The sequence below is a fragment of the Pteronotus mesoamericanus genome, unplaced genomic scaffold (genome assembly GCF_021234165.1).
Source record: "Pteronotus mesoamericanus isolate MK-2021 breed Mesoamerican mustached bat unplaced genomic scaffold, CSHL_Meso_final contig_25, whole genome shotgun sequence".
Lineage (NCBI taxonomy): Eukaryota > Metazoa > Chordata > Mammalia > Chiroptera > Mormoopidae > Pteronotus > Pteronotus mesoamericanus.
In genome coordinates this window covers 6,230,534-6,255,815 of record NW_026555105.1, presented here as the reverse complement: position 1 = coordinate 6,255,815, position 25,282 = coordinate 6,230,534, and the positions used below count along the sequence as shown (strand labels likewise).

The following is a 25,282-nucleotide window of genomic DNA, read 5'->3' as shown; positions in this document are numbered from 1 at the left end:
CTAGCCCCCAATGCCTTTAAAAGCACTTTTATAAAAGGGAAGAAAATTTTATAGAAATAAAATGGATTCTTTAACACTTGGGGAATTCCTTCCGGCACAAATTCGGCCAGCCTTCCGAAAATACGCGCAGTAGGTACAGCATGCCTCCAACGTCACCTCCACTCCCCGCTCTGTGCTTCCCCTGGGCAGCTGGGAGCCAAGCAAATCTCCCTAAAGTGCCATTGACTCAGTGAGCTACTTGTAATATCAAAAATGGTAATAGTGAACACATCTGTACCGTTTACTTCATACCAAGAACCTCTGTAGGTATTTAACATATATTAATGTTTGTCCCACAAGAACCCTGTGAAGCAGATGATACAGTTTCCTCATTTTACAAAGGGGGAAAATAAGGCCCAGAGAGGGTGACTCATTTGCCCAAGGTCACGCAGCTTCTGAGGGGCAGAGCTGGGATTCAGTCTCAGGTATCTGGGTCCTCTCCCCGCCCCCCCCCACCAAAACCATTTACTCTACCCTGCTTCTCATGAAAGGGGCTATTTCCTGGAGGATGACACCTTCACCCCGACACAGGGAAATGAGGTGTGCCCAGAATAGAAACCGCTGAAGGCCCCATCAGGCAGAAATTGCCCCGAATACTAAAGACACGGATTCCTTTCTTCTGGAATATTCACAGTCCCTCCACTTGCCACAGGTCTGAGTCAACGATTATTTTAAAAATCACACTCAGGCCGCCCGGCAGTCCCTGCCAGCGCCTGTCCTCTGGGAGCCTCCTGCAGCCTGTTGCTCACCCTCGGGGACACGTGGCCAAGTCTGAGGGTGCCGTCCGGCGCCAACCGACCAGCCGACAGATCGCTTTTGAAAAGAGGAACAGCAAGAGAACATCTCCACCGGGAACTGCAGGCGGGTGGAATTTTCAGGAAGCAGAACAGAATGACCAAAATAGAAACCCAGCTAGGGAACCTATGGGAGGCAGCTGTCCTTTGGGGGAGGGGACAACGTGAACGGTGCTTTCAGGCTTGAAGAGTAGGAAGGGGAAGACCCAGGGCTGGAGACCAGACACCCCTCAGACCACAGCAGGCCCCGGAGCTGCAGTCCATCCTCGTCTGAGGTGATGGGCCCACCGCTGGATGAGCTCACACCCCTAGGTGGTACAAGTCCCAGGCCCCGGGTTTGAGACATCACAGTCTGTTGCCATGGCAACGCCTAGGATGCCCCAACCTGGAGAATCACCTGTGCAGCTGGAGGAAAGGGGAGAAGATGGAAGGAACCCTGCCACCCGCCACCCTGATGGCTCCCATAACTTCCTGCGCGTTTGGGGCGGCAGAGAGTCATCCAAAGCAGCAGGAAGGGGGATGGATTTTTCACCTGGCAGCTCTCCCCACCTGTTGGAAAGACCTTCAAAAAGCCACCGATCGCCATCAGGTCATAAATTCAACATGCAGCAAATTTTCCAAAGAGCCCCCGCGCACACACGCAGATTCCCAAACAATGAACCGTGTGTATTAATAACGACAGAGAATCAGGTTGTCACCGCCGTCATTCAGAGATGACACATGCAGACGCAGGGCATGCAAGGCAAAAAATTCCATCCCGATAAATCAGTTCCCGAAAGGGGCAGGAGGCAGCCTAGTCTCCTGCCTTGCGACGTGGGGCCCCTGGAAAAAGCCGCCCTGAATGCTCTGCTCTTTGCTGACCTTGCCCCCAACGAAGCCAGCTGTCTGCCTTTCCCAGACAGGGCCGCAAGGAGGGCTTGGTCCCGCTGCGCAGGCAGCCTGCCATGAGGCCAGGCGCCTGGGACACAGAACCTGGGACAGTTTGCAAGCCACGAGCCTTACAGACTGGCTGCCAGCATGGCCATCTGCAAAAGCACATACACTGCCGGTTCCTCTTGCGGAGCGGCAGAAAAGAGGGTGGAATCAGTAACTTCCACTTGCCTCACGGTCATCTCTTGGGTGGGGCAGCAGGGCCCAGGCACCTGAAGATGCCAAGTCTCATCACCAGTCTCAAACTGAGATGAAAAGAACCATCTCTTACTGATTTAACGTCCTTCTGTGGAGCCCTCCCGCCTTCAAGAAGTTCAGAGACCTTCCTACGTCTGTTCGTTCCAGCGTCTGACCTTCACTGTGCCGCAGACCTTCCTGTGCACTGTCTCCGCTCTGCAGCTTACAAGCAGCCTGGGGGGTGTGCACTGTCAGTTCCTCTGTTACAGATGGGGAAACTGAGGCTCGGGTGCAGGGAGTCACCAAAGCAATCGGGGCGCAGCTGGGATTCAGATTGAGACATCATTTCAAGGCAGCAAAGTGCACAAACATTAAACGGACATCTCGTGTCTTTTAACGTGTGTGCGCCCATGTATCTACCATGCAAGATGCAAGATACAGAACACTGTCATCCCTCCACAGGCTCCCCTGTGGCCTCATCCAGACAGAGACCCTCACCCAGAGGGGCCCAGTAGCCTGGCTTGTCTCACCAGAGACTGGGGTTTGCCTGCTCTCGATCGTCACGGAAATAGAATCAAACAGGATGCACATGTCACGTCTCTCGCTCAACAGTATGGTTGGGATTCACCCATGTTGTACGCGGCCCCAGTTTCCTTTTGAACGCCAGGTAGTATTCCGTTGCATGGGCGCACCGTAATTTATTTATCTAAGAAGTCAGTCATTCGAGATGAAACTTGTGATACAGAGGTGGCTGTTTCTAACAGAAGCCAGTCCCGTACACCAGTCAGGCAGCGCATGACAGCCAGCGGGACACAGGCTGCTTCCTCACCAAAAGAAGAAGGAAAAGATCTGGTCAGAAAAATTAACCAGAAATAGACCAGATAATCCTCCCTCAGAAGCTGAACTGGCCCTGGCTCCACCCGTGGCTCCCTCAAAACCTGCCCGAGAGGACAAGGGTAGGGGCACAGCCACCTTCCCTCCCTCTTCATCCTCAGCAAAGACCCCTCACCCCGCTTCACCCCTATTGAGTCCCACACCCCGGAGAGCTGGTTTCGACCTTTCTTTCAGCCGGCTCGAAACCCAAATGGAAACTTCCCTCTCAAGACAGCAAGGCCCCGGCAACCCTTGGCCAGGGGCAGGGATTTAAAATTAATACCTTATTGACTGACAGGTTCTTTATTTACACTTTTCCCCAGGAGCTTTGATTTCGGTGCCATGTTCCCGGGAGCTGGCACACTTAATCAGTGGCCCCTGCCAATCCTGGTCATTAATGACATTCCTCCTTTCTCCATGGCAACAGAGTGACGTCACCTGTTGCGGAGGGCAGACCTGCAGCCCACCTTCTGAGGATCGCGCAGGTACACAGCCCCTTTCCGTAACCTTTACACTGACCTTTGCGGGCATCGCAGGCTTGAAGTTGTTTCGTTCCGTCGCCCTCATTTCTCATTCCCCCTTTTGCAGGCATGCCCAAGCAGGTTCGTTTTAATAAGGACCTTGGTAAATCCTGAGCTTTGCACGCGGCTTTCTTCCCTTCGGAAAGCTCACCCAGGCACGGCTCCATTAAAATTCACATGGGAAGGGCTGGCGTCTAGAAACTCATCTTAGTGACTATGAAAACAGGCCCCGCTCAGAAAACGCTTCCCCCAAACCTCAGATTAGGGCGCAGGGAGGGTCCAAAACACCAACACAGCAAGAGCAATTTCTCTGTCCTGCTTGTAGCTTACTGTCTGCTTTTGATATATTTCTTTGGCACAGGAGGGAAAAAAGCATTAAAAGTCCAAGGCAAAGGAAGCAAAACAATAATAATAAATAAACAAAGGGACTACCTCAAACTAAAGAGTCTTTGCGCAGCAAAGGAAACCATCAACAAAATAGAAAGCCAACCCACTGAACAGGAGGACGGATTTGCCAACGAGACACCTGATGAGGGGGTAGTATCCAAAATTCACAGAGAACTTACAAACTCAACAGCAAAAAAACAAACAATCCAATTAAAAAATGGGCAAAGGCCCTGAATAGACACTTCTCCAAAGGGAACATACAGATGGCCAACAGACATATGAAAAGATGCTCAACGTCACTCATCAACAGAGAAATGAAAATTAAAACCACAATGAGATATCACCTCACACCTGTCAGAATGGCTGTCATTAATAAGTCAACAAACAGAGTGTTGGCGAGGACGTGGAGAAAAGGGAACGCTCGTGCATTGCTGGTGGGAACGCAGACCGGTGCAGCCACTGCGGAAAGCAGTATGGTGTTACCTCAATTAAAAACGGAAGAAGTCTGAAACACTCGTGTGAAAGAAGACGTGCACCCCTCTGGTCGCTGCGGCAGTATTCACAATAGCCAAGCTTTGGACGCGGCCCAAGTGCTCACGAGTAAATGAGTGGACCAAAAAGCTGTGGTACCTTTATACTCAAATCCCCCTTGGCCATAAAAAAAGAAGGAAATCATACCTTGAGTGACAGCATGAAGGGACCCAGAGAGCGTCATGCTCAGCGAACTAAGCCCGTCAGAGAAAGACGAATACCGGATGATGTCACTTACATGTGGGATCTCATGAGCAGAACTAACATACAATATAGGAACAGGCACAGAGATACAGAGAACAGAGGGACAGCTCTCAAGGGGGGCTGGCGGGCTGGATGACAAAGGTAAAGGGATGAAGCAAACGAAAAAAAAAACAAACCACACAGACACGGACAACAGTATGGTGATCACACGAGGGGAACGGGGGTTGGGGGGGAGGTAGAAGAAGATACGAGGGGGACAAGTGGGGGTGGAAGGAGACCTGACTCGGGGTAGTGAACACACAGTACCAATTCAGACGATGTGCGCTAGATTTGTACACATGAAACCCACATAATTGTATTAACCAATCTCACCCCAATAAACTCAATAAAAAATTTTTAAACAGTAAAAAGGCACATGGCTTTAGATCTAAATACCAGTGTATAGGACATGCAAGGGACAGGTCAAAAGACATCACAGGTATGTCACTGGCAAAATCCTGAGTGTGGGGACCTGCATGGGAAAAAATGACCTTTTTCTTCAACAAATAACGTGGCACGAAAACAGACTGATGGGGTGACTTTCACAGAATAAAACAGCCAGAGTGACTGTGTCAACCAAATACAGTGCGAGGGTCTTGTTTGGATCTTGGTTCAAACAAGTGAACCATTAAAAAGACACCTGTGAGACAGGCGGGGGATTTGAACTCTGGACATTTGGAATTAAGTAACTGTTCTTTTTCAGATTTGATATCGCTATTTGATGTTCCTCAAGAGTCCTCATCTTTGAGAGCTATCTATTAATCTATTCATTAATAAGCTATGATGCCATCTGGAATTCGATTCAGCGTTCCCAGGGGCTAGGGACGTGGAGGAGGCCGATCCTGTGCGGGCGATGGTCAAAGCCGGGTGAAGGGAACACGGGAGTTAATTATACCATCATGTCTACTTTGCCATGGTTGGGACAAAGCTCGTACTGAAAGGTCAGAGAAGAGTCAAAGGCCGTTCCTCTTGCTTCGGGGGAGCCCCTGCCTGGCTCTGCTCCAGGGAAGCAGACAGCAGCCCCTGGCCCGTCCCGGGAAGAGCCCCAGGGTCCAGGCTCCCCTTCCTCCCAGAGCTCAGTTTGGGAACAATCATGAGAGGGAAAACACACACACACACACACACACACACACCCCAAACCTCGCAGCAGCCAGGGAAGCTGAGTTTGGCCGGAGCTCTGCGGAACCTGTGGCTGTTTCCTGTGCTGGGGCGGGAGGAAGGAGGAGGTCCCTTTGTGGAGGGAAGCCGCAAGGCATCTATCACCCTGCCCGTTCCCGGGCTGCATCTCCCTGGCCCTGGCCCAGGGGGACAGTCCCACAGGGACAGGGCAGGACACCCGGGGAGGGGGAGGCCCTGCCCTGCCTTCCTGAGAGAGGCAGCTACAGGGGCACCTCCCAGCGCTGGAGCCTGGACCACCAAGAAAGCTCCTGCAGCCAGCCAAGTCCTGGGGCTGAGGCAGGGGCCAGATGAGCTCTTAAAGTCGGTGCCGAACACGCAGATGGCAGATACCTTGCTGGGGCACTGACGCCGGCGCAGCGGCCGGTGGCTCCTCTTCAGTGACAGCAAAAGGCTCTTCGCCCTGGACCATTTTCTCCGAAGCCTCCGGATTCATCCAAGGCGGCAGCAAAGACTCGCTCCGCCGAGGAGCCAATGGCCTCAGCAAACCAGGAGCTCTAGAAGATTCCTCAGAGCCCCTCGCCACTGCCATCCAACACCCACACAGCCCCGCCGCTGTGCGTGCATCCCCCCATCTCACGGACAAGTCACGTCAGCCCCGGCAGGCGAGCTCTGCCATCACCATCCCCATTTCACAGATGAGAAAGCAGAGCCCAGAGACTCAAAATCAGGGCAGACTACTAATCAGGAACTATGCAACGTTTCCTCCATTTATTTGGCAAGTACTTACTGCGTGCTTGCTAAGGCCGGGTATTTTTGCTTGGGCAAGGTCACATAGATAGAAGGCATCTAAGTCAGAAGTGCAAGCCAGGGTTTTCCGATTTCAGACCTGGTGCTCTGACTTGCTGAGCCAATGGCGCCTGGAGTTGGGGGGACATGTACCCCACAAGGCATACACGACAATCCAAGGGGATGTTTCAAGAAATATAAAAACAGCAGAACTCCCATTTCTGTACTGACTTTTCCCCATTTTTTATTTTTTGCTGCCTATTTCACAATGAGTATAATCCCACTTAGGAGAGCAGCAAACACCATACTACTGATAATTGTGTGAGTATCAAATGGAAGGGGCGAGTGTACCCCATTCTACTGCACTTGGGCTCCACCAAAGCTGGAGTTGGTGACATTCTGGCTGAGTGGTAGTGCTGGGGGCGGGGACTCAGGACTCTACCTGCCCGGGTTCGAGGCCTGCTCTGACGCATACCACACAGCTCTCAGGGAAGTTGACTGACCCCCGATGACTTCACTGGTCCCAGTGTGGCTGGAAGATTCGAATGCGCAGCCAGGACTGACAGCCGCTGGCCACCAACACAGCATTTTTCAACTTGCTCCAACCCCATCACCGTAGAGGACTAGAAAGCCTTGGGAACCAACCCAAATAAGACTGCTTTAAGGTTTTAAGGGCTTGCCTCCCAGTCAAAATCTAAGGCCACTACAAAAACAAAGGGCTTTTAATCTGGAAACTGGGACCAGCACGTGTTCAACAGCGAAGAATGCTTCAGGCAACTTCCTCCCCATTTCCTTTGCCTCCCTGACAATCCTGGGCCTCCCTGCACCTCTCCAGCTGCTCCTGGAGACACTGTTTGTACAAGCAGGCTTATTAAGGCCTGTCCTTAACTTGACACGGACGACGTCTCTGAATGTCACATGTTAGCGAACCTGCTTGCTTAGCGTAGAACTCTATTTTTAGTAAGCACCAAAAAAACCCCCATGCTACTTTATCCTAGGGCCCCGTTTGTCCCTGTTTGTTTACCAGGCTCTGGCTGACAGAGGCCTGGGGGCCGGGCGAGGGCAGGACCACATCTAACTCGCCTCTGTGCCCCCACAGGGCCTGGCACCAAACCAGCATTCAGGGAGTGTTTGCTGCGAGAATGAGGTTTTAATTGTCCCCTGTGAGTGGGCTGAGAGCAGGTGTTCCTGAGTTGAAGTGCAGGCGACATTACGGAATGGGCTAGAGCAGGGACTGTGTGTGACTCCACCTGGAAATGGCAGAAGAGGCCGTGGAGGGCGGAGGGGGCCTGTGGGGTGGGGTGGGCCGTGCTCCGGCGTGGGAGCTGTGCGTGTGTGCTCTGGCAGCGAGCGCACGTTCCGGGTCCATGGCTTTCATCAGCTTTTTAAAGGGCCGTGACCCCAAAAGTTTAAGGATCCCCGGAATAGACTCTACAAGCAATGACCAGGAGTCTGTTTTCCCTTCCGAAAGGGCAAAGTTGGCAACACGTGAGGGAGCTCACCAAGAGTTAGAGGGGGGGGCGCGCCCGACCCACTGAGGCAAGCCAGACGTGAGCACTCCCAACACGCTCGTCCCTAACACAGCCCGGAGGACAGCGGGCGGCTCTAGAGGGGCGAGGGATTCCCAGTACCCGTCGTCTCTCCCAGCATATCACAGCTGAAGGAAGGAAGAATCCACTGAATTCCCAAGCACGCACAGGACTTAAACCTCTGGCCTGTCGGAAAGCCAGGACCTCCCCTAGACTAAGGTGGAAAAATAAATAAGAAGAATCTGCTTTGCATGACTCGAGGCAAATAAACTTGAAAATCTAGACAGATGAAATGGGTCATCTCTTGAAAAAATACAGTTTACCAAAATTGAATCCAGTGGAAATAGAAAGTACAGACAGACCATTTCCCACGGACGCAATAGAGAAAGCAATCCCGGAACCACCGCATAAAAAGGCACCAGGTCCAGGTGGCTTCCCAGAGGAATTCTATCACAACCTCAGAAAGTGGTTAGCCCCAACCATGCATCAGTCCTGAGCATAGAAAAGAAAAGACGCTTCCACCTAACAACACACAAAAAGGGACGTTGCAAATATCACTCGTGAGTACTGCTGAGAGGAATCTTCAAAAGCTATCAAACCACCGTGGGTCCCTGCACTCTAAGAAAATAAGACACAGTGACCGAGTGAGGTTTATACCAGCAATGTTTTGATGTAAGTCAACATAGTGAGAGCTACGAAGAATAAAGCCATATTTTTCCATGGATGCTAAAAAGTTTGGCATAATTCAACTCCCCTTCCTAGTCAAAACTCTCAAGAAAATAGGAGTGGATGGATACTTCCTTGACAGAATTAAATACATACACCTCGCTCCTAATGCCAACACCAGAGGTACCCCTGCTGACCACTCCCATGACTATGAGCCTGCTGCTGGGGATATCAGCCGATGCAGTCAGACAACAGAGAGCAGTTAGAGGGTCTAGCTCAGTGAGGGATGGGGCCAGCTCCTAAGCTCTACTACATCCCCAGGACAGGTGTTCAATAGTTAGTTAGATGGGTAAATGAATAACGGCTCGCATTAATTGAGCACCTCTCTTAACGAAATCAAGGATTTAACAAAATGCTAGTAGCAAATCACCCTGTGAATGGTTTTAAATGGATTACCCCATCCAAGGCAAACAACTTCAGGAGGTAAGTACTATTACTTCAGCCATTTGACTGATGGGCAAACAGAGGTCCAGAGAGGTTAAATGACCTGCCCAAGATCACCCTTGGTAACTGTCTTAAACCCCCGTGTTGCCACGGTGCAAGGCCCCTTACAAAGCATTTCTCATGCGTCCCCCATCCAAGGAGGGGGTGAGGAAGCCCCCAGAACGCAAGCTGTGGAGGAGGTCTGCCAGGCTCGCACTCTAGTTCTGCCCTGCCCCGGCTCTGACTCCTTCCCCTCTCTGCATCTTAGCATCCTCGTCCGGAACGTGCAGTGACCGCCTGCTGGGCCGGAGGAGTTCTCACACCCGCTCACGAACATCGCTGCAGGCTAAAGTCCCACCAAGTGAGCATGACTTCCCCCAAACTCCCGAAGCACCTTCACCACTTTCTGGCAACGTCTGTGCCATTAACAGCCCTTCTCCTTCCCTGGGTTTTGCCAAACGCATGCCCAGAGCCCAGGGTAACACCTCACATGCATCACCATTATATTGTTCCCTGAGACAAAGTCCTATAGCAAGAATAAGGACCAGTGTTGGCCCTTGGGGAGTTCCACCACCCAGAAGCACAGAGAGGGGACCCCTATTAACATCCGGGTGAGCCAGAGCCAGATCTTCATCTGGAGCCTCCCAGTCTAGCCTCCCCAGGTTCACGAAGTCCCTCCTGAGCCATGAGGTTTCTGCGCTGCCTACCTCGCAGCAAGGTGTCACGCTTTTACAGACTCCAGAGCACCATTCCCCATCCTTCATGCTTGGTGGCACTTAGTAACTTCTTTCCAAAGAGCACAGTTTGGAAAAGAGTGGCTTTACCGCGCAGAGAGCTGACACACTCTACCTCAGCAAGTCCTCAAGGCCAACGTCAACAACAATAAGCCATGTTGATAGTAGGGACCCTCGCTAGGACGTGATGGGGATGGTCGCTTTACCTCTGTGGTCTTCCTCCCCAGAGGCCACGGCCCCTGTCTCACCGTGAGAAACACATTAGAAAGACCCTAACTGGGGGACAGTCTACAACCTGCCAAACCAGTGCTCCTCAGAATCGTCACGCTCTTAGAGAACGAAGGCAGCCTGAATCTGAATAAAGGATGGACTTCAGATCGTAATAATGTATCCTTATTGGTTCATTCATTATTAACGATGCTAATACATACTAATGTAAATGTTAATAATATGGGAAAGTGGGTGCTGGGTACATGGGAACTCTCTGTATTATCTTTACAACTTTTCGGTAAATCTAAAACTGTTCCAAAAAATAAGGTGTTTTTTAAAAAAAAAAAAAACAACAAAACACAGATTCCAGGGCTTTCGCCGTGGTCATTTAGACACCCATCTGGCAGCCACTAAGCGCCACTGCCAAGAAAAACTATAAAAAGCACCTCCCATCGGATTTGGCTTGGAAACTATTTCCCCGGAAATCACCCCCCTGCCAAAAAAAAGTTAGCCGATTATGAATCCAGGAAGGTTGTATGTATTAGTTCCCTGCAAAACATGACTTTAATCTTAACGAACAGAAAGACCACTGATGCTAGAGGGATCATGTGCAGATCTTGAATCGTATCTTTTCAAAGCAAAGGATGGCCTCCAGATTGCAACTCGAGAAGGCGGGCCTCTCTTGCTGGCTAATTATTTCCGTCTCCAGCCAAAATACAGAATAATTACTAATTACTGTCTTCACTTGGCATCCACGTGAAGGGAACCCCTGAGGCCAAAGAGAGCCCCTCACCTAAGGCGGCCTGCGGAGGCGCCTGGAAGGGTAGTTAGAGCTTCTCATTCACCTGCCAGCGGAGCATCTCTGGGAAACCGCGAGCCCCCAGCCCCAGCCCGCCCCCACGCCCACCCCCAGGTGGGCCAACAGGCGGCCTACACAGCCGGCCAGCACAGCCCCTTCCCGACTCCGCAGCGCCGAGCCCCAGTGCATCTGGAAGTTACCAGCAGGCCTGCCCCTGAGGCTGCAACAAGTATTGGCTCGGCTGGGCTGTCAAAATCAGGAAGCCTGGTTGGGTTTTTTTGTTTTTTTTCCAAGACAACCTGCTAACCAGAAAAATACAGCGAGGCTGAGCATGCGGCCTCCCTCTCCGCCTTCTGACAAAGGCTCCTGTTGAACACGTGAAGTGACAGCCCAGCCTGGGGACGTCCCCAGCCCCCGGCAGCAGAGGGCACTGGAAGGCACAGACGGACGGGCAGACTCCTTAGGCAGAGCCTGGCAGGAGCCACAGGCCAGCTCCCCTTCCTCCCCCACCTTCCCTCCCAGCCCCCACATCCAGCATGACTGTAGGGCGCGGATCGCGCGAATAAGCTCAGCCTGATCGCGGGGCACTGGCAAAGGCCGCAGCACCACCGGGGAGGAAATGGGCCGGCCTCCTGACAGCAAAGTCAAACCACACTCGAGCACTAGACGCAGACAACCTCTTCCTTTAGTTTCAACACAGAGTCCCCAACAAAGGCTGCCGGTACCTGCCGGGGCGGGGGGGATCCGCTTTCGCCTGCCCTGATAACGACGTTCAGTGGCAACCTCGTTGCGCACCGGCCCCCTCCAAGCAACTCCATTCTTTGGCTTCCTCGCCTCCTCCCTCCAAAGCAGAATCGGTCACTCCCTTTGCTGTCTGACTACCCGGCAGCACGAGGCCAGCTGAGCCCCCTGCCACCTTTGGCCACCTCCTCCCTCAGGGAGAAGTCACAAGTAATTGGAAACGGATGCCCTCCGGGGCCAGGGCGGGCCTACCGCCCCCTAAGGGGGGGGGGGGCGGCAGTCCCTGAGCCTTGCACTCTCCCTCTCACCTGGGGACAGGCACCCCTCACCAAGCCCCCCAGAACTGGGACATCTGGAGCAGAGGGGCCCTGTGCCGACTCCCCAGGCCCAAGCCCCAGCCCAGGCTGGGGGCCGGGCCGGGGGAGCCTCCACCGACCTTCAGGAGGGTTCACATAGTCATAGCTGAAGAGCATGGAGAAGTCCAGCTCTTCCTGGGGGCTGCCCCCAGGCTCGTGGCCCAGGGCGTCCCTTCCATCGGGGTCCGGCTGCTGTTCTGGAGCTTCCATGGTGCGCAGGAGGCAGGAGGGCTGTGGGGCCGGGACGCAGGCAGGCTCAGCTTTCTCCTGGGGCTGGCAAAGTGGCAGGAAGCGGACGGAGAGGCGGGTGGAGTGGTGGGGGTCACTGTCCTCGTGGGGATGGACGCGGGGTCCGGGATGGCGTGCCTGGCTCAGCGGGGCTGGACGCGCCGGGGAGCTGAGCAGCCGCCGCGGCGCAGCGTGAGCTTCCTGCTCCGGGAGGCACCTGTTGCAGCCCTGGGAGGGGGGAGGCGGGGACAGGGCGGCCAGGCCAGCGGGGGCGGGGCCGCCACCCAGGGACCCAGGGGAGGGAGGGGGAGGGAGGGGGAGGGAGGGGGAGGCGGGCGGCACGGGCTAGCCAGCGCCCCGCAGGAAGGAGGCCGTCTGTCTGCCTGCCGCCCTGGCCCCCAGCTCAGCCGCTGGCTGGGGGCCACGGCCGGCACTCGGGCACAGCCGCTCTGCTCCCGGAGGGCACTGCCTGCCACCCTCCGGGGGTGAGTGCTGCTGGCCTTGCCCCACCCAGAATCCAGACAAGAAAGCTGCTGCCACTTGCAGTTTTGCCCTACTGACCAGCTGACCCCAGCCTTTCCCCTCGTTTCTTCTCCAAGGGGGCATATCTGTAACTCTCTGTGCCCCTGAGTGCCCACAGCTCATGATTTTAGGCATGATGTTCACTAAGAGTTCAGTCACCTGCATGCCCCTCACTCAGTCTCCCCGCACCTGGGAAAGAATCATAGGTACTCAAAGCACAAGTCCCATCTATACCCCTTGGCCACCCTCCTATCCTGTGCCAGGTGCCAGGTGCCAGGGACACAGCATGAACGGGATGCCGTGGCCCCAGAGAAGCTTGGGTTCTGGTGGGGGACAGGCATGAAGGAAACATGCGAGAGAGCAGAGACAGCCTCCTACAGGGTGTCAGGAGAGGATCTCCCCAGGGGCACGGCAGAGACGGGGGAGGCGTCGGTGATTTCTGTGGTCACGCGGGATCTCTCTGGGAAGGGGACATTTGGAGGAGCCTCGTTGATGGGTGGATCGGGGGAAGACTGTTCTGGCAGCGGGAACCGAAAGAAGGCAGGAGCCGGCGGGAGCTCAGCATGTTCCAGACTCAGCGAGCAAGGAGGGCAGCCGCCGGAAACAAGCGCTCCCGGACCCCGGTTGAACACAGATTCCCAGGGCCCTGGCTGGAGCTTCTATTCCAAAAGTCTGGAATAGAGGCTGAGGAACGGGCATTTTTAAGCACGCACCCAAGGTGAATGTTATGAACAGGTATGTTTAGGGGTGTACTCCATACACACCCAGCCCCATCCCCTAACAAAACAATCCCAGGGCTCTGGGACAGGGTAGCTGAAGTCAGACAACAGGCTCTCGGAGGTAGAAAAGACTAGAATAGTGGCTTTACCCCTTATAGCCGTTAGACTCACCCGAGATTTTTTTTTAAAAGTTTGTGCCCAGGTTTCACTCCAAACCCAATGAACCAAAACATCGAAAGGCTGTTTTGTTTTGTTTTGTTTTGTTTTGTTGTTTTTAATGACCTCAGAGGAATCTAACGTGCAGGGGGTGTTAAGAATCACTGGCTCAGAAGAGTGGGCGGAAGAGGTTTGGGGATTCCCTGCGCTTGACCTTGTGTGGGGACTGACTCTAAACCATTCCCCGTGAACAGAGGCATGAAGAATACGCACTCCTGGCGGGGGAGGGGCGTCTCTGCTCTATTAAGGGACGTGTGCAAAGCTATCCATCGCCATTCACTCCACAGATAGTTTTTGAGCACCCGCTAGGCACCGGGCCCCGCGACAGGTCACGGGGATGCAGCCATCCTCCGGCCACAGCCGCTCCCCTCCTCCTGCTTCCGTCCCAGAAGCAAAGAGGCGCAGCCTTGAATAGGTGTTCCCCAATTGCACCGAGACCGCTGGTTTTTAACCCAGGCTGCACATTAGACTCCCCTGGGGAGCGGTGAATAAATCCAAGGGGTTGGGCCCCACCAGAGACCGGCTATAATCGGAATGTGTGAGGGCGGGGCCTGGGCCTCAGTATTTGGCAAAAGCTCCCCGGATGGCTTCCAGTGTGCGGCCAGGGGTCAGCACCCCTGGTTTCAACTCAAACTCCATTCCCGGGACCGGGGTCTGGCTCAGGACTCGCCAGCTTTCAGAGTCTTGGGAAGCACTTTCTGGTTGCCGGACTACAGAGAAATTCTCTTCTTTGTTTCCTAAGCATAAGCACAGCTATACTGGGTGTATCCAACAAGCATCTTAGGGGGTCGGTAATAAATTTAGGGGGGATAACACAGGCGAGGACGCGTCGTCAAGGCATCTAGAAGATGGATGCTCTCAGGCCTGATCACAGGGCCCCAAGTGCAGCCCCCGAAACCTGGCCGGGGGGGGGGGGGAGAAGCCACGGGCCTGCCCTCACGTGCGCACCTGGCCTCCCACCGCCCTCACTCACCTCCCGGTCCTGAATGAGTGAACGCCTCCGCGCCAGGGGGCGTGGGTTGGCGCTGCCTGCCCGGGATCCCCCACCTTCTTCTGAGACAGCCCCCCGGTGGGCCCCTTTGGGGAGCTACTCAGCCTAGCTTGGTCCTGCCTAAAAGCAAACATCTGGGGGGCGCCGGCCCCTGCCCCGCGGCCCCTATCCTGAAGGCTCGGAGTCCTGAGGCCCCTTCAAGCTGGCCCTGCAGGGACCCGCCACCCTCAGCTCCACCCCCCTTTCCCCATTTGGTATAAAGCTGATTTTTATCGACAGGCTGGACCTCTCCCCCGAAATCTGGGCTCAGACGTCCCACTGTCCCCCCAACATCTCCACGTGGGTGTCCAACAGGCATTTCAAAGGGAACACGTCCCCGCCAAACCCTGGTACCCTCTGACGCGCCCCCCGTGTGCCCAGCTCAGGTACTCCCTGCGCCTCCATCCAGTTCTCCGGCCGAACACCCAGGAGTAGCCCTGGGCCCCTCTCCTCTCACCCACACGCACACCCTCAGCAAGTCCAGGCAGCTCCATCTTCAAAGTACAACCCAAATCCAACCATTGCTCACCAACTTCACTGTCCGTCCTCCCGCCAGGTGATCCCAAATCCCCATCGCCTTCCACCTGGACGACTGCGGTGGCCCCTCCCCGCTCTTGCTACCACCTTGGCCCTGACACAGAACAGCGGCGGGTCCTTTCAGAACAGACATCCCAGCACCCCTCCCCTGGCTTCCCGTGAAGCGTGACTACAAACGCTGCGCCTACCAGGGCAGCGGCCCCACCGCACCCCCCTTGGTGTCTGTCACCTGTCATAACCCCCTCCTCTTACTGCCTGCCTTCTGCCACTGGGAACCTCCTGTATTGCCCCCGCCTGTATTATATTTGGTCTGCCCTGTAATTTTTCTTAAAAATCTGAAGTCACATTTTTTAATTGAGAGATTTCACATAAAAATCCAAATATCCAGTGTCTCCTTGTGAAAAACGGGATGATCTGCCCACAGCAGACGGACCGGTCCTCTGGAGCTGAGACCAGCCCTTTCAGGTCCCCAGAGACCCCACCCAGCTGCCCCCGCCTGTCCCCATGAGCGCATGAGCTTCAGACCCTGGTCTCCAAGCTCTTGCCTCCTCCTCCCTTTTCATTCCCTGCTGCACAGCACGGTCCCCTCTGCCCTGTGGAACTGATCTTTAACAAGGGCACACGGTCGGCGAACTCACCTCTGCCTCAAACTGCTCTCCTTGGCTTTAATTAAACAGGAGATGCCACCATCCCCAAAGCTGGGGAGCTTCGTCCCCTACTGAGCCGCAGCCCTAAGGGCAGGTTAGGTAGGGCGTGGAGCAATGGTGAGTCTCTGCCCACGGCCCCCCGCAACTCTTTCTCAACCATCCACCTCCACACTGTCCCCAGTGCCCCGCTCCTGTCCCTCAGTCTGTCTTCCTACATGACAGCACCCCGCAGTCCCAACGTGTCTGCCTCATCTCCCTTCTCTCCCCTGCCCTGGTCTTGGCAGGCTCTCACATCTGTGTCGGCGTCATAGTCTCTGAACCTGCCAGTGACAAGAACAAGCAAGCTGACTCGGCCAGGGCTCCCTTCAGCACGACCACAGTCTGCCTGTCCCCCCAAAGCGCGCGCGGCACGTCCTCTGGCTTCTCGCTCTTGCTCTCTCCTGACAGAGCCATCACTGGACTTCGCTACACTTTCACCGAGCACGTCAATGGCTTCCTATGAGAGTGTGTCTCCCCTCCTTGACCAAAAAAAAAAAAAAAAGAAAGAAATATCTTTACCTGATGTTCAAATGCAGATGAGCATGTCTTACTGACACACAGGGTAGGTAGTCTCCTCAGCGCCTCCAGGGAGCCTTGCAGCTAGAACACCCTCCACAAACACCTCCGGACTCACGAGGCCAGTGACAGAAGTAGACGGCCCAGAACCCCCTGGGAGGACCCCAGGGAGTTGGAGGGAAAGGGATTTATCCCCTTCAGGAAGGTCTCCTGAAGGTTATTAGGCTGAAGGAAAGTAATAGCTTCCATTTAAAACAGCAAAAGAGCAGTGAAAATGGCAGCTGAGCTCAGCGGGCCACGCTGCATACGCGGAGAGCATCGCGGACACGCTCTGTGGGCCCCCCATGCGTGAGGACCGCTGTGACCCCCACTAAGGCGCAGGGGAGGCTGCAGTGTTGTTCCTTTTAAAAGTCACACGTGCCACCACAGAAATGATTTTGTCCCACAGGAATCTGATCCTCATTACTGAGTCACATTGTTCCTGGGCTTTTAGCGGAGGGTGGATTTGCTAAGAAACATTTTTGGACCAAGATGAAACGCAACAGAAGAGTCTTATGACTCCCAGTGATAACAGAGGGTGAAGGGGAGCTGACGCGGGGAATCAGGCCGGGCGGAGAGGAAGGCGCGTCGGAGGGGTTCATGTAACTCGCAGAATTAGCGGCATCCACGCTGGGGTGTCATAGGCAGACAACGTCCCTGCGGAACGCTGGCGCTCAAGGGAACACCGTCTGAGAACCGCAAAGGAGAATGCACCGTGGACTAGGAGCACCACGCTCCCCTCCTCCTCCCGCACACGGGTCCCGGCCCCCGGAGATTCCTGCCTGGCCCCTGCAGCCGCCCACCGGCGTCCTGAGCATTCACGCTTACCTGGCTGGCGGCTGCGCTCCACCTAATGGTCAATACGGTCCTTGCCACGATGCACAAGATCACACCCCTGCTGCCTGAAACCCCCGAGTGCTTCCCCACTGCCCTCCGCACAGACTTCCAACCACTCACAAGGGTCCTGCGCGGTCCTGCCCTGACAGGCGTCCGTGATCTCATCTCCTGTCCCCATCCCCCGCCTTTTCAGTTCCAGCCACATGTCTCCTTGAAGGTCACTGGGTATCCCAAACCCACGTCTCCCCTCGGGGCCTTCGCACTCATGGTTTCTTCCGCCTTGGAGGCCCATCCCCTGACGTTTCACAGGCTGATGCCTTACCGGTCCGAGGTCCGTGAAGACAGGAAGGGACTGTCCAGTCTGAATTTGCTATCCCTACTGCTGCGGGTTGAATTGTGCCCCTCCCCCAAAACAGGTTCAAGTCCTAACACCAGTTCCTGTGCATGGGATGTTACCTGGAAATAGGGTGTTTGCGGATGTGGCCAAGCTGACCCGGGGTCATTAGCCTGAAGGGCTCTCATCCAAGGCCTGGGGTCCTTAGGAGGGGAGAACACTCCTGCACACAGGAAGAAGGCTGTGTGACGTGGGGACAGAGGGCGGAGTGATACAATGACAAACCAAGAAATACCACAGATTTCCAGGAGCCACCAGGAGCTGCGAGAGGCAAGGACTCTCCCCGCCACCCCCCGCCGGAGCCTGCAGAGCGGCCGTGGCCCTGCCAACACCTTTGCTTCAGACTTTCTGCCTCCAGAGCTGTGAGAGAATAGAGTTCTGTTGTTTCAAACCCCCCGGTTTGTGGTTATTTGTGACGGCAGCCACAGGAACTGAGAGCACCCACCCACCACACACACACTCACATGCACTCACACGCACGCGCCAAGTCATGTGCCACTCCCTTCTCGCATTTTAGTCCCTTGCGCATTTAACGCTGTCTGCAATGACCGTGGATAGTCCTGCATTCACTCGCTCGGTGTTTGCCTCCTGAGGGCAGACGGTCTCCTGGCCCAGGCACTGGCACATAGCGGATGCCCTCAAAATGCTGATGAAAAGGAATCAATGGTCCAGGGAGCTTGTAAGAGGGGACAAGAATGAGCCAGGCCTTGAAGAAAGATGTGTAGAAGGGGGAGGGAGCCCCGGGCAGAAAGACAGGCCCAGGCCAGGCGAAGGGAACGGCGTGAACAGTGTGTGCAAAGGGACAGGGCGGGGGTGCAGGTTGGGGGGGGCCACCATCTCGGAAAGGAGCGACAGTGCTGGAAACGGAGCTGCTGGACTGTCGGGCCCCAGGGGCACCCAGGTGGGCTTTGGCCGCTGGCTCGGGGAGACCGGTCCCTGGGCAGGTCCGTTACAACAGAGAGAACTAAACATGGAGGGGCTGTGGGCCGTTGGAAGCTACCGAGTGGCCCAGAACGGCAGGGTGGAAGGCGGGTGAGAACCAGCCCTCACACACACTGCAAGGGCTGCGGCCTTCTCCTCCAGCCCAGCTCACTGCCGGCTCGCTGGGTGGTCCCGCGGCAGGAAACTAGAAAAAACGGGACCACGGAGCCCTTCAACGCCAAACTTTTGGCATCAGCCAGGTCTGCTCCTGGCCTTGGAAGGCCTTGACCACTCCCTTCTTGGTTTCCTCATCTCTAAGCAGGGATCATGTTAAATACCAGCCTCTCAGGGGTTTGTGAGAACCCACTGACCTCATATGTGTAAAGGGCTTCACCACAGAGCGTGTGTCTCAGCGGGAAAACAGGCCACCTTCCTGTTACAGGTGTTCAGCCCACCGGGGGCAACATGGTGGAGCGGGCCTGGGGTCCAAGCCCCAAGGCCTAGCGACGTGACCCTGGGGGAGCAACTGTGCCTCACTGTGCGAGGTCGGGGGACTGACCGTCAGGCTGGTATGAGGATTAATGAGGTGGCACATGGAATGCCCTTAGGATGGTGCCTGGCACATAGTTGGCACCCTGTGAGTGGTGGCTGCTGTCATGGTCATAGTTGTTGTTTGTTGTCCTTGCCTTTGGGGGCTGATTCATTCCAGACAACGGCATGAAAGCATGTGCCTTTTGGATGACCCACGGAGAATTCTGCTCCGGCCACTAGCCCGAGGTGAGAAACTGTGGAAGTCAAAGGCCAATGTCATTGTCAAAAGGAGACATAAGAGAATAAACCAAAAACAGGGCACGGGGCTTCAGAGTTTAAGCCTTTGGCCTTCACAAGCCACGTCCCCCTGACGGCGCAACATTCGTTCGTTCGTTCCTTCATTCGCCACCCGTGCAACAAAAACAAGCGCAGCGAGCCCGCTGCATCCAGGCGCTGTCCTCGGCCCTGCGGCCACAGAGGTGAACAGCGACAAAGCACAGACAGCCACCACCCGCGGGATCAGGACAGGACAGGGGCAGTGCAGGGCGGGGAGCCCAGAGGAGGCCTCCAACAGGCACCTGCCTGGCTCCTTCTAGGCAAGATGCAAAATACTCATTTATGGAGTGAGAGCTAACCAATGGGAAGATGTCCCGGAAAGCACTTGGTCATTGTTTTTCAGGTGGGATTTTTTTGGGGTAGGGTAAATAGTGAATTAATGAATGGTACAGAAATAATGACAGCAATTATTTATTAAGTGGGTAGTGGGAGGGTCCTGTTGTTTATTGAAAGATTGAAACTCTCCATAGATTGTTCAATAATTGCTGTCATCTCCTACCCTCCAAGGACCTTTGCTGTCTTGGGACCCTCCCTGTAATTCAGCAAATAAAGGGTTAAAGCCTGGCCCAGCGAGGAGTCTCCTGGTACCCTATTCCTGCTCTTCTGATTGGCTGATACTCATTGTCCAATGTATTAACAATTAGCCCTGACGGGTGTGGCTCAGTTGGTTGGGTGTGGTTCTGAAAAGCCAAAGGTCACCAGTTAGATTCCCAGTCAGGGCACCCATCAGGGCACGTAGGAGAGGCAACCAATTGATGTTTCTGTCTCACTTGATGTTTCTTTCTCACACTGATGTTTCTCTCCTTCTCCCTCTCTTGTCCTCTCTCTAAAAGTAAGTAAAATCTTTTTTTAAAATTAAAAATATATATTAATAATTACTCCAGGTAATATCGCTATCATTCTTTATATGCGAGGAAACTGAGGCACGGGAAGTGGAGTTTCCTGCACAAGGTGACGCAGCTAGTTGAGTGGCAGAGCCAGGGTTGGAACCTCTCACCCAGAACTCAAGCTGTTGACATCCTGGGTGTAGAACTATGACCCAGAACCCATTGGAGGCTCCCAAGGACAGGAGGCCTGGCCCCTGTCTGCAGGGAAAAGTTTTTAATAAAGGTAGTCAGGGGGCTTCTTTTTGAAGGTCTGAGAAAAGGAAGAGAGATTGGGAGGGCTCTTAGGGGTGAGGAGTCCCCATTCTGTGCAGAAACGGAAAGCAGGGCTGGCCTCCGGGCCACCTGGGGACTTTGTTCCCTCCGGGAGATGTAGAAACAGTGTCCTTTCATTTCCCTTAGGCGAGGGGAGGAGCCTGCCCTGAATCACTCGGGCTCAGGACCAATCAGCAGCTGCCCCAGTCTGCCCACTTTTAATGATGCTGCTGCCACCCTCCACCTCCTGCCACTCTGGTTTCCTCCCCTTCCAGGCTCTGGCAGAAAACGATGTGGTGAAGGGGAAGGTCCCGGGATCCAGGTGCGGACCCCCTCAGTCGGCTCCTCTGTCGAGGGGTGTAAAAACCAGGATGACGTTAGTGAGTTCCAGACAGAGCAGGGCAGATGCTCAAGGGCCTGGGCTCAAATGGCGGCCTCAGCACCTGTCTGCTGGGTAACCCTGGGCCAGGTACTGCACCTCTCTGTGCCTCACTGCCCTCCTCTGTGCAGGCGACGAGGATTACACAGCTTAAGGAGACGCTCGCCCTGGCAATTAAAGACTCAATACTTACAGACACTTGTGCCCTCAGCTCTGTGTACTTGCGCCCTCACCCCCAGGGGCAGAGCAGAGCCCCTGGGTGCCAGGCATTATGCTGCTAATGCGCCATGTGACCTTGGGCAAGGCCGGCTCTCCCCGTCCTCAGTCATCAGAGAACAACAACAGGCGAAGCCCAGACAGGAGCGGTTTTATGAGCGTGATTTCATTGGCTGTTCATGACAATGCTAGGAGGTCAGCGATCATATTCCCCTTTTGCTGATGAGGAAACTGAGGCTTGGGAGCCATGATCTGAGCGCAACCTGTCTCACCGTGAAGCCTCAGGGTGTTAAAAAGTACCTGCGGAGGTCTGAAGTGTTACAGCACTTCACCAAAATTTTTGTTGCAAAATGCAGTATCGACCTAAGTTATTGTTTTGCAACTTTAATAGGAATGCAGCTAACGTGTTTTGAGTGTGGACTGTGAGCATGGCACTGTTCTCTATATATGGGACCTCACTGAATCTCACAGCAACCCTTTAAAGGGGTCTTTAGTAGCAGCCCCGCTGTACAGATGCAGACATCAAGGCACAGAGAGGTTAAGGCACTTACCCAAGATCACACAGTGTGATGTGGCCAAACAGAAACTCTCATCCACACAGAAGGGAGAGAGGCCCAGCCTGGGAGTGAGCAGAGCTCACTCTGGGTCTGTTTATCCCTGAAATACTTTCCATCATCCCATTTCAGATAAAACGGAACACACCTCTCTCAGATCTTCAGTTCTTCCCAGGGCCTTGACCCAAAGCTGCACAGCAAGGTCAGGATTTTCCTACCATGCAAATATTTCTATTCGCTATTCACGGCCCCACCCGTCTGCATGCACACTCCAGGTCTGTCCCCGTGCTCACATGGTGGCTGCGTTTAAAGGGGCATTCGCTTTTCCCTCTGCAGGGCATGGCCGAAGTGTTTCTGACGCCAGCTCTTTGATGCCTGGAACTGCATTCTGTGTGCCCAGCTGCCTGGGTATGCCAAGTGCGGTTCGCTGGGAACAATGTGGTGCCCTGTCTCCCACATGTGTACACACGCACTGGCACGCACGTCCTCACAATCCCTGCACACACCAGCGTGGACTGGGGGGGGTAGGAAATGCATGTGCACACTCAAGGTACGCAAGCTCCGACACCTTGACCGAAGGGCCAGTTCGTCAACCCGGAGCAGGGGCGGAGCAGCTCCAATAAAATGTGAGGCTTGTGTTAGATCACAGAGTCCGACAGAAGCCCAGTTTCTCTTCCAAGCTCGCTCACTCACTTTCTCTCTTTGTCTTTCCTTTCTGAAGAGAGCTGCCCTTGGCATTGGTCGCTGCCCCCACCCCCACCACCGCAACACCAACCACTGTCCGTACGCATGACAGGAAAAAACCCATTCGTGTCCTGAATCTATCTGTTACCTGTCTGAGAGCGTCGCGTTTACAGGTGGTGCATTATTAGTTTTTTTTGTTTTGTTTTGTTTTGTTTTTGCCATTATAGCACATGCTTGACCACTTGCAGAGGACAGGATAAACTGGTACCAGCTAAAACGTTCAACGCGCTGGCAGCGTCTTGCTTTCAAAAGCGCAACTCAGCTAAAAATGCGTGTCACTGAGGTCTGCTGCGCAAAGCACACCATTCACCTAACCCAAGGCATTTGGCCTTGCTCTGGTTTTCAAAAAAGAAAAGAAAAAAAAAAAGCCCCTCAGGTTTATTTACTGAAATTGTCATTTCTTCCCCCCCAGAACTTTAATCAGCCACGCAGAGCACAAAACCTACATTCAACTCTGATTTTATGACACCAGGCTGACTCCTCCTACGCATATTTATTTCACTTAACTCTTGCAGCGCTGCCCTCTGGGCAGTGCCCCCACCGCAGGCAGGGCTGGCCTCCGAAAAAGCACATCACGTGGCCTGGCTTCCACTCTTAAAGCCCAACGCTTTGGTGTGCAGCCTGAAGCCCTCTACCGTCCCCACCAGATGGGAGGTTTCCATATCATATTCTTATACGTTAAGCCCCTCCCGTCAGATCCAAGTAGTATGATTCCAGGGCTAAATCCAAGAGGAGGAAAAAAGAGGCAGAAATACAGAAAGCAGAGTGTAATCAGATCGCAAAACAAACTGATGGTACACTGCACTTTAAAGGGGGAGCCGGGGACTGTATCCACCAGGCACATCAAAAAAAGGGGGGGCGGGAGGGGGGGAGGAAATTGTTTAAATGTCCCAGAGCATCTGCTGCTGTAACCGTTCAAAAGCCAAGTCTTCGTGACTATACTTCTGCTATATAGTAAAAGATCAAACCTGTCATCCTAAAACGAAACGCTAGATGATATAATAATAATAATAATTAACAATAATAATATAGCTGGAAAGCATCTGCTGTCAAAAGCCAAGTGCTGAAACGGTTAAGCAGCCAGCGGTTAGTAGCGAGAGACTCCCGGTGTCCTACGGAGGGGAAAATCCTGTGACAGCCTCGCCTAGGGAATCCCGCCGTGGGACGCTGCACTGCCCCGGCTCCAGTCGCTCCCCGGCTCCCCTCCCGGGCCGGGGCGAGGGCGCCTCTCCTCCTGGCCGCTCTACCTGTGCGCCCTGGGAAACCCGAGTCCCCGGGCCTCCCCGCGACTCAGCCAGGAGCCCAAAGCGCTGCCCGAGAGAAGGAGCAGAAGAGAAGGGGTGGAAAGCGGGAGGAGGAACCGGCCGAAGTAGAGGGAGGGCGAGGCAGTTACCTTGGTCCACAGACCCCATGATGCGGAGGGGATGGCAGTGCCCCAGCCTGAACGCAGCCTGCCTCTGCATCTGGAGGGGATGGGGGCTTGGCGCGCCGTGTGAGAGGAGCTCTGTTTTTGGAGACCAGGAGCCAAGGGGGCGCCGTCCTCTAAAGCATGCTCGCGGGGCTGCCCTGGCCGAGGAGCCTGCGAGCGGCCCGGGAGCTGCGCGCCTCCCGCTCCCGGCTCCCGGCTCCGGCTGCCGGCGCGTTGGAGTCGGCGCGGCTCGGCGCTCGGCTTACTCGAGAGGGAACGCGACTTCCTTCCCGGCGCTCCGTGTTTATAGGCTTTCAATGCAGTAAAATAACGGGATTCCCTCACTGTTTCCTCCTGTTTATCCAGCACCATGGAAACCACTGGATCCCGTCCATCTCCAAAACTAAGGGCTTTCCTGCAAACTTCACACTCAGGAATCCATGACGTCGCCTCCTCCGCGGCCAGCCAGCTCCGTGGCTCCCTCGGCCGCCAGCACAAGTCCCTGATTGTTCAGGAGAAAAGTCAGGGAGAGGGAGTGATGCGGGCGCCGGAGAGGAGAAGGGGGTGGGGGCGTGCGAGTGTCCAAGTCGGCCTTGCAGGAGCTCCCAGCGGCTGTTTGCAAGGGTTGCCCCAGCCACCGCCTTCCCTCGCCCGCCGCAGCTTTTAATAAATCATGCCGAGGCTCCCAAGCCCCCCATTTTCCAAGTGGGCACCTCCCAGGGAAAGCTGCCCAGGGCTCACACCAACGCCCCAGGTGGTCGCGCGGACACTGACCCAGGGGCCCTTCCCTGTCCCTGGGGACCTCTAGCTGCCCAGATTTTTTTTGTATTCAGGGGAAAGGAGGAGGAAGAGGAGGAGGAGGGGGGATGGGGAGGTCGAGGGGGAGGAGGCAAAAGAAATAAATAACCGGTGCCTTGTGTCAACTCTGTCCCACTCCAAGATTTTTTTTTTCAAAGAGTATATTTTTAGATTCATTTAGAAAACCTAAGGTTTCCAGTGATGCTCAGAGGCTCCAGCAATAATGCGATGGCCAAAGAGACGCCGAAACCAGGCAACCCAAGTGTTTACACATGCTCTGAATACACAGGAAAATAAAGGGAAGGGATGTCATGAACTTTGCACGGTCTCCAAAATACGGTCCGCAGGAGGCCACGCGTGGCTCCCGTCAATGGGCCACAGACCCCAGAAGGCCGGTGGGAAGAGGGAGAGAAACCCAACTGTCAAGATGCTCCTTCTAAACTCAGCCTAGGTTTGCCTCTTGGTCTGCATGCAGGGTGGGAAAGTTGGGGCCCATAGATAAAGCCAGCTTTGAAAATGGCTATTTCAGATATTCTTGTGAGCTCTGATAAAACTTGGGGTTGCATCAAAACTGGTGACTCATCAGCAAACACCCCCCACCGCCCCCCCAACTC

The 25,282-nt window shown here is 54.6% G+C and overlaps 1 protein-coding gene across 2 annotated transcripts in view; it reads right to left on the bottom strand.

Annotated features, from left to right (window-relative positions):
- NFATC2 (nuclear factor of activated T cells 2) overlaps nt 1-12,348 on the bottom strand; it is a 123,987-nt gene extending 111,639 nt beyond the window's left edge. The window contains exon 1 of one of the 2 annotated variants that reach the window (XM_054573594.1): nt 11,999-12,348. In XM_054573594.1, coding sequence (XP_054429569.1) covers nt 11,999-12,128 — 130 coding nt within the window. In that variant the 5' untranslated portion in view covers nt 12,129-12,348. The remainder of the gene's footprint in view (nt 1-11,998) is intronic. The other variant, XM_054573595.1, reaches the window with a different exon arrangement.
- Nucleotides 12,349-25,282: the final 12,934 nt, after the last annotated feature.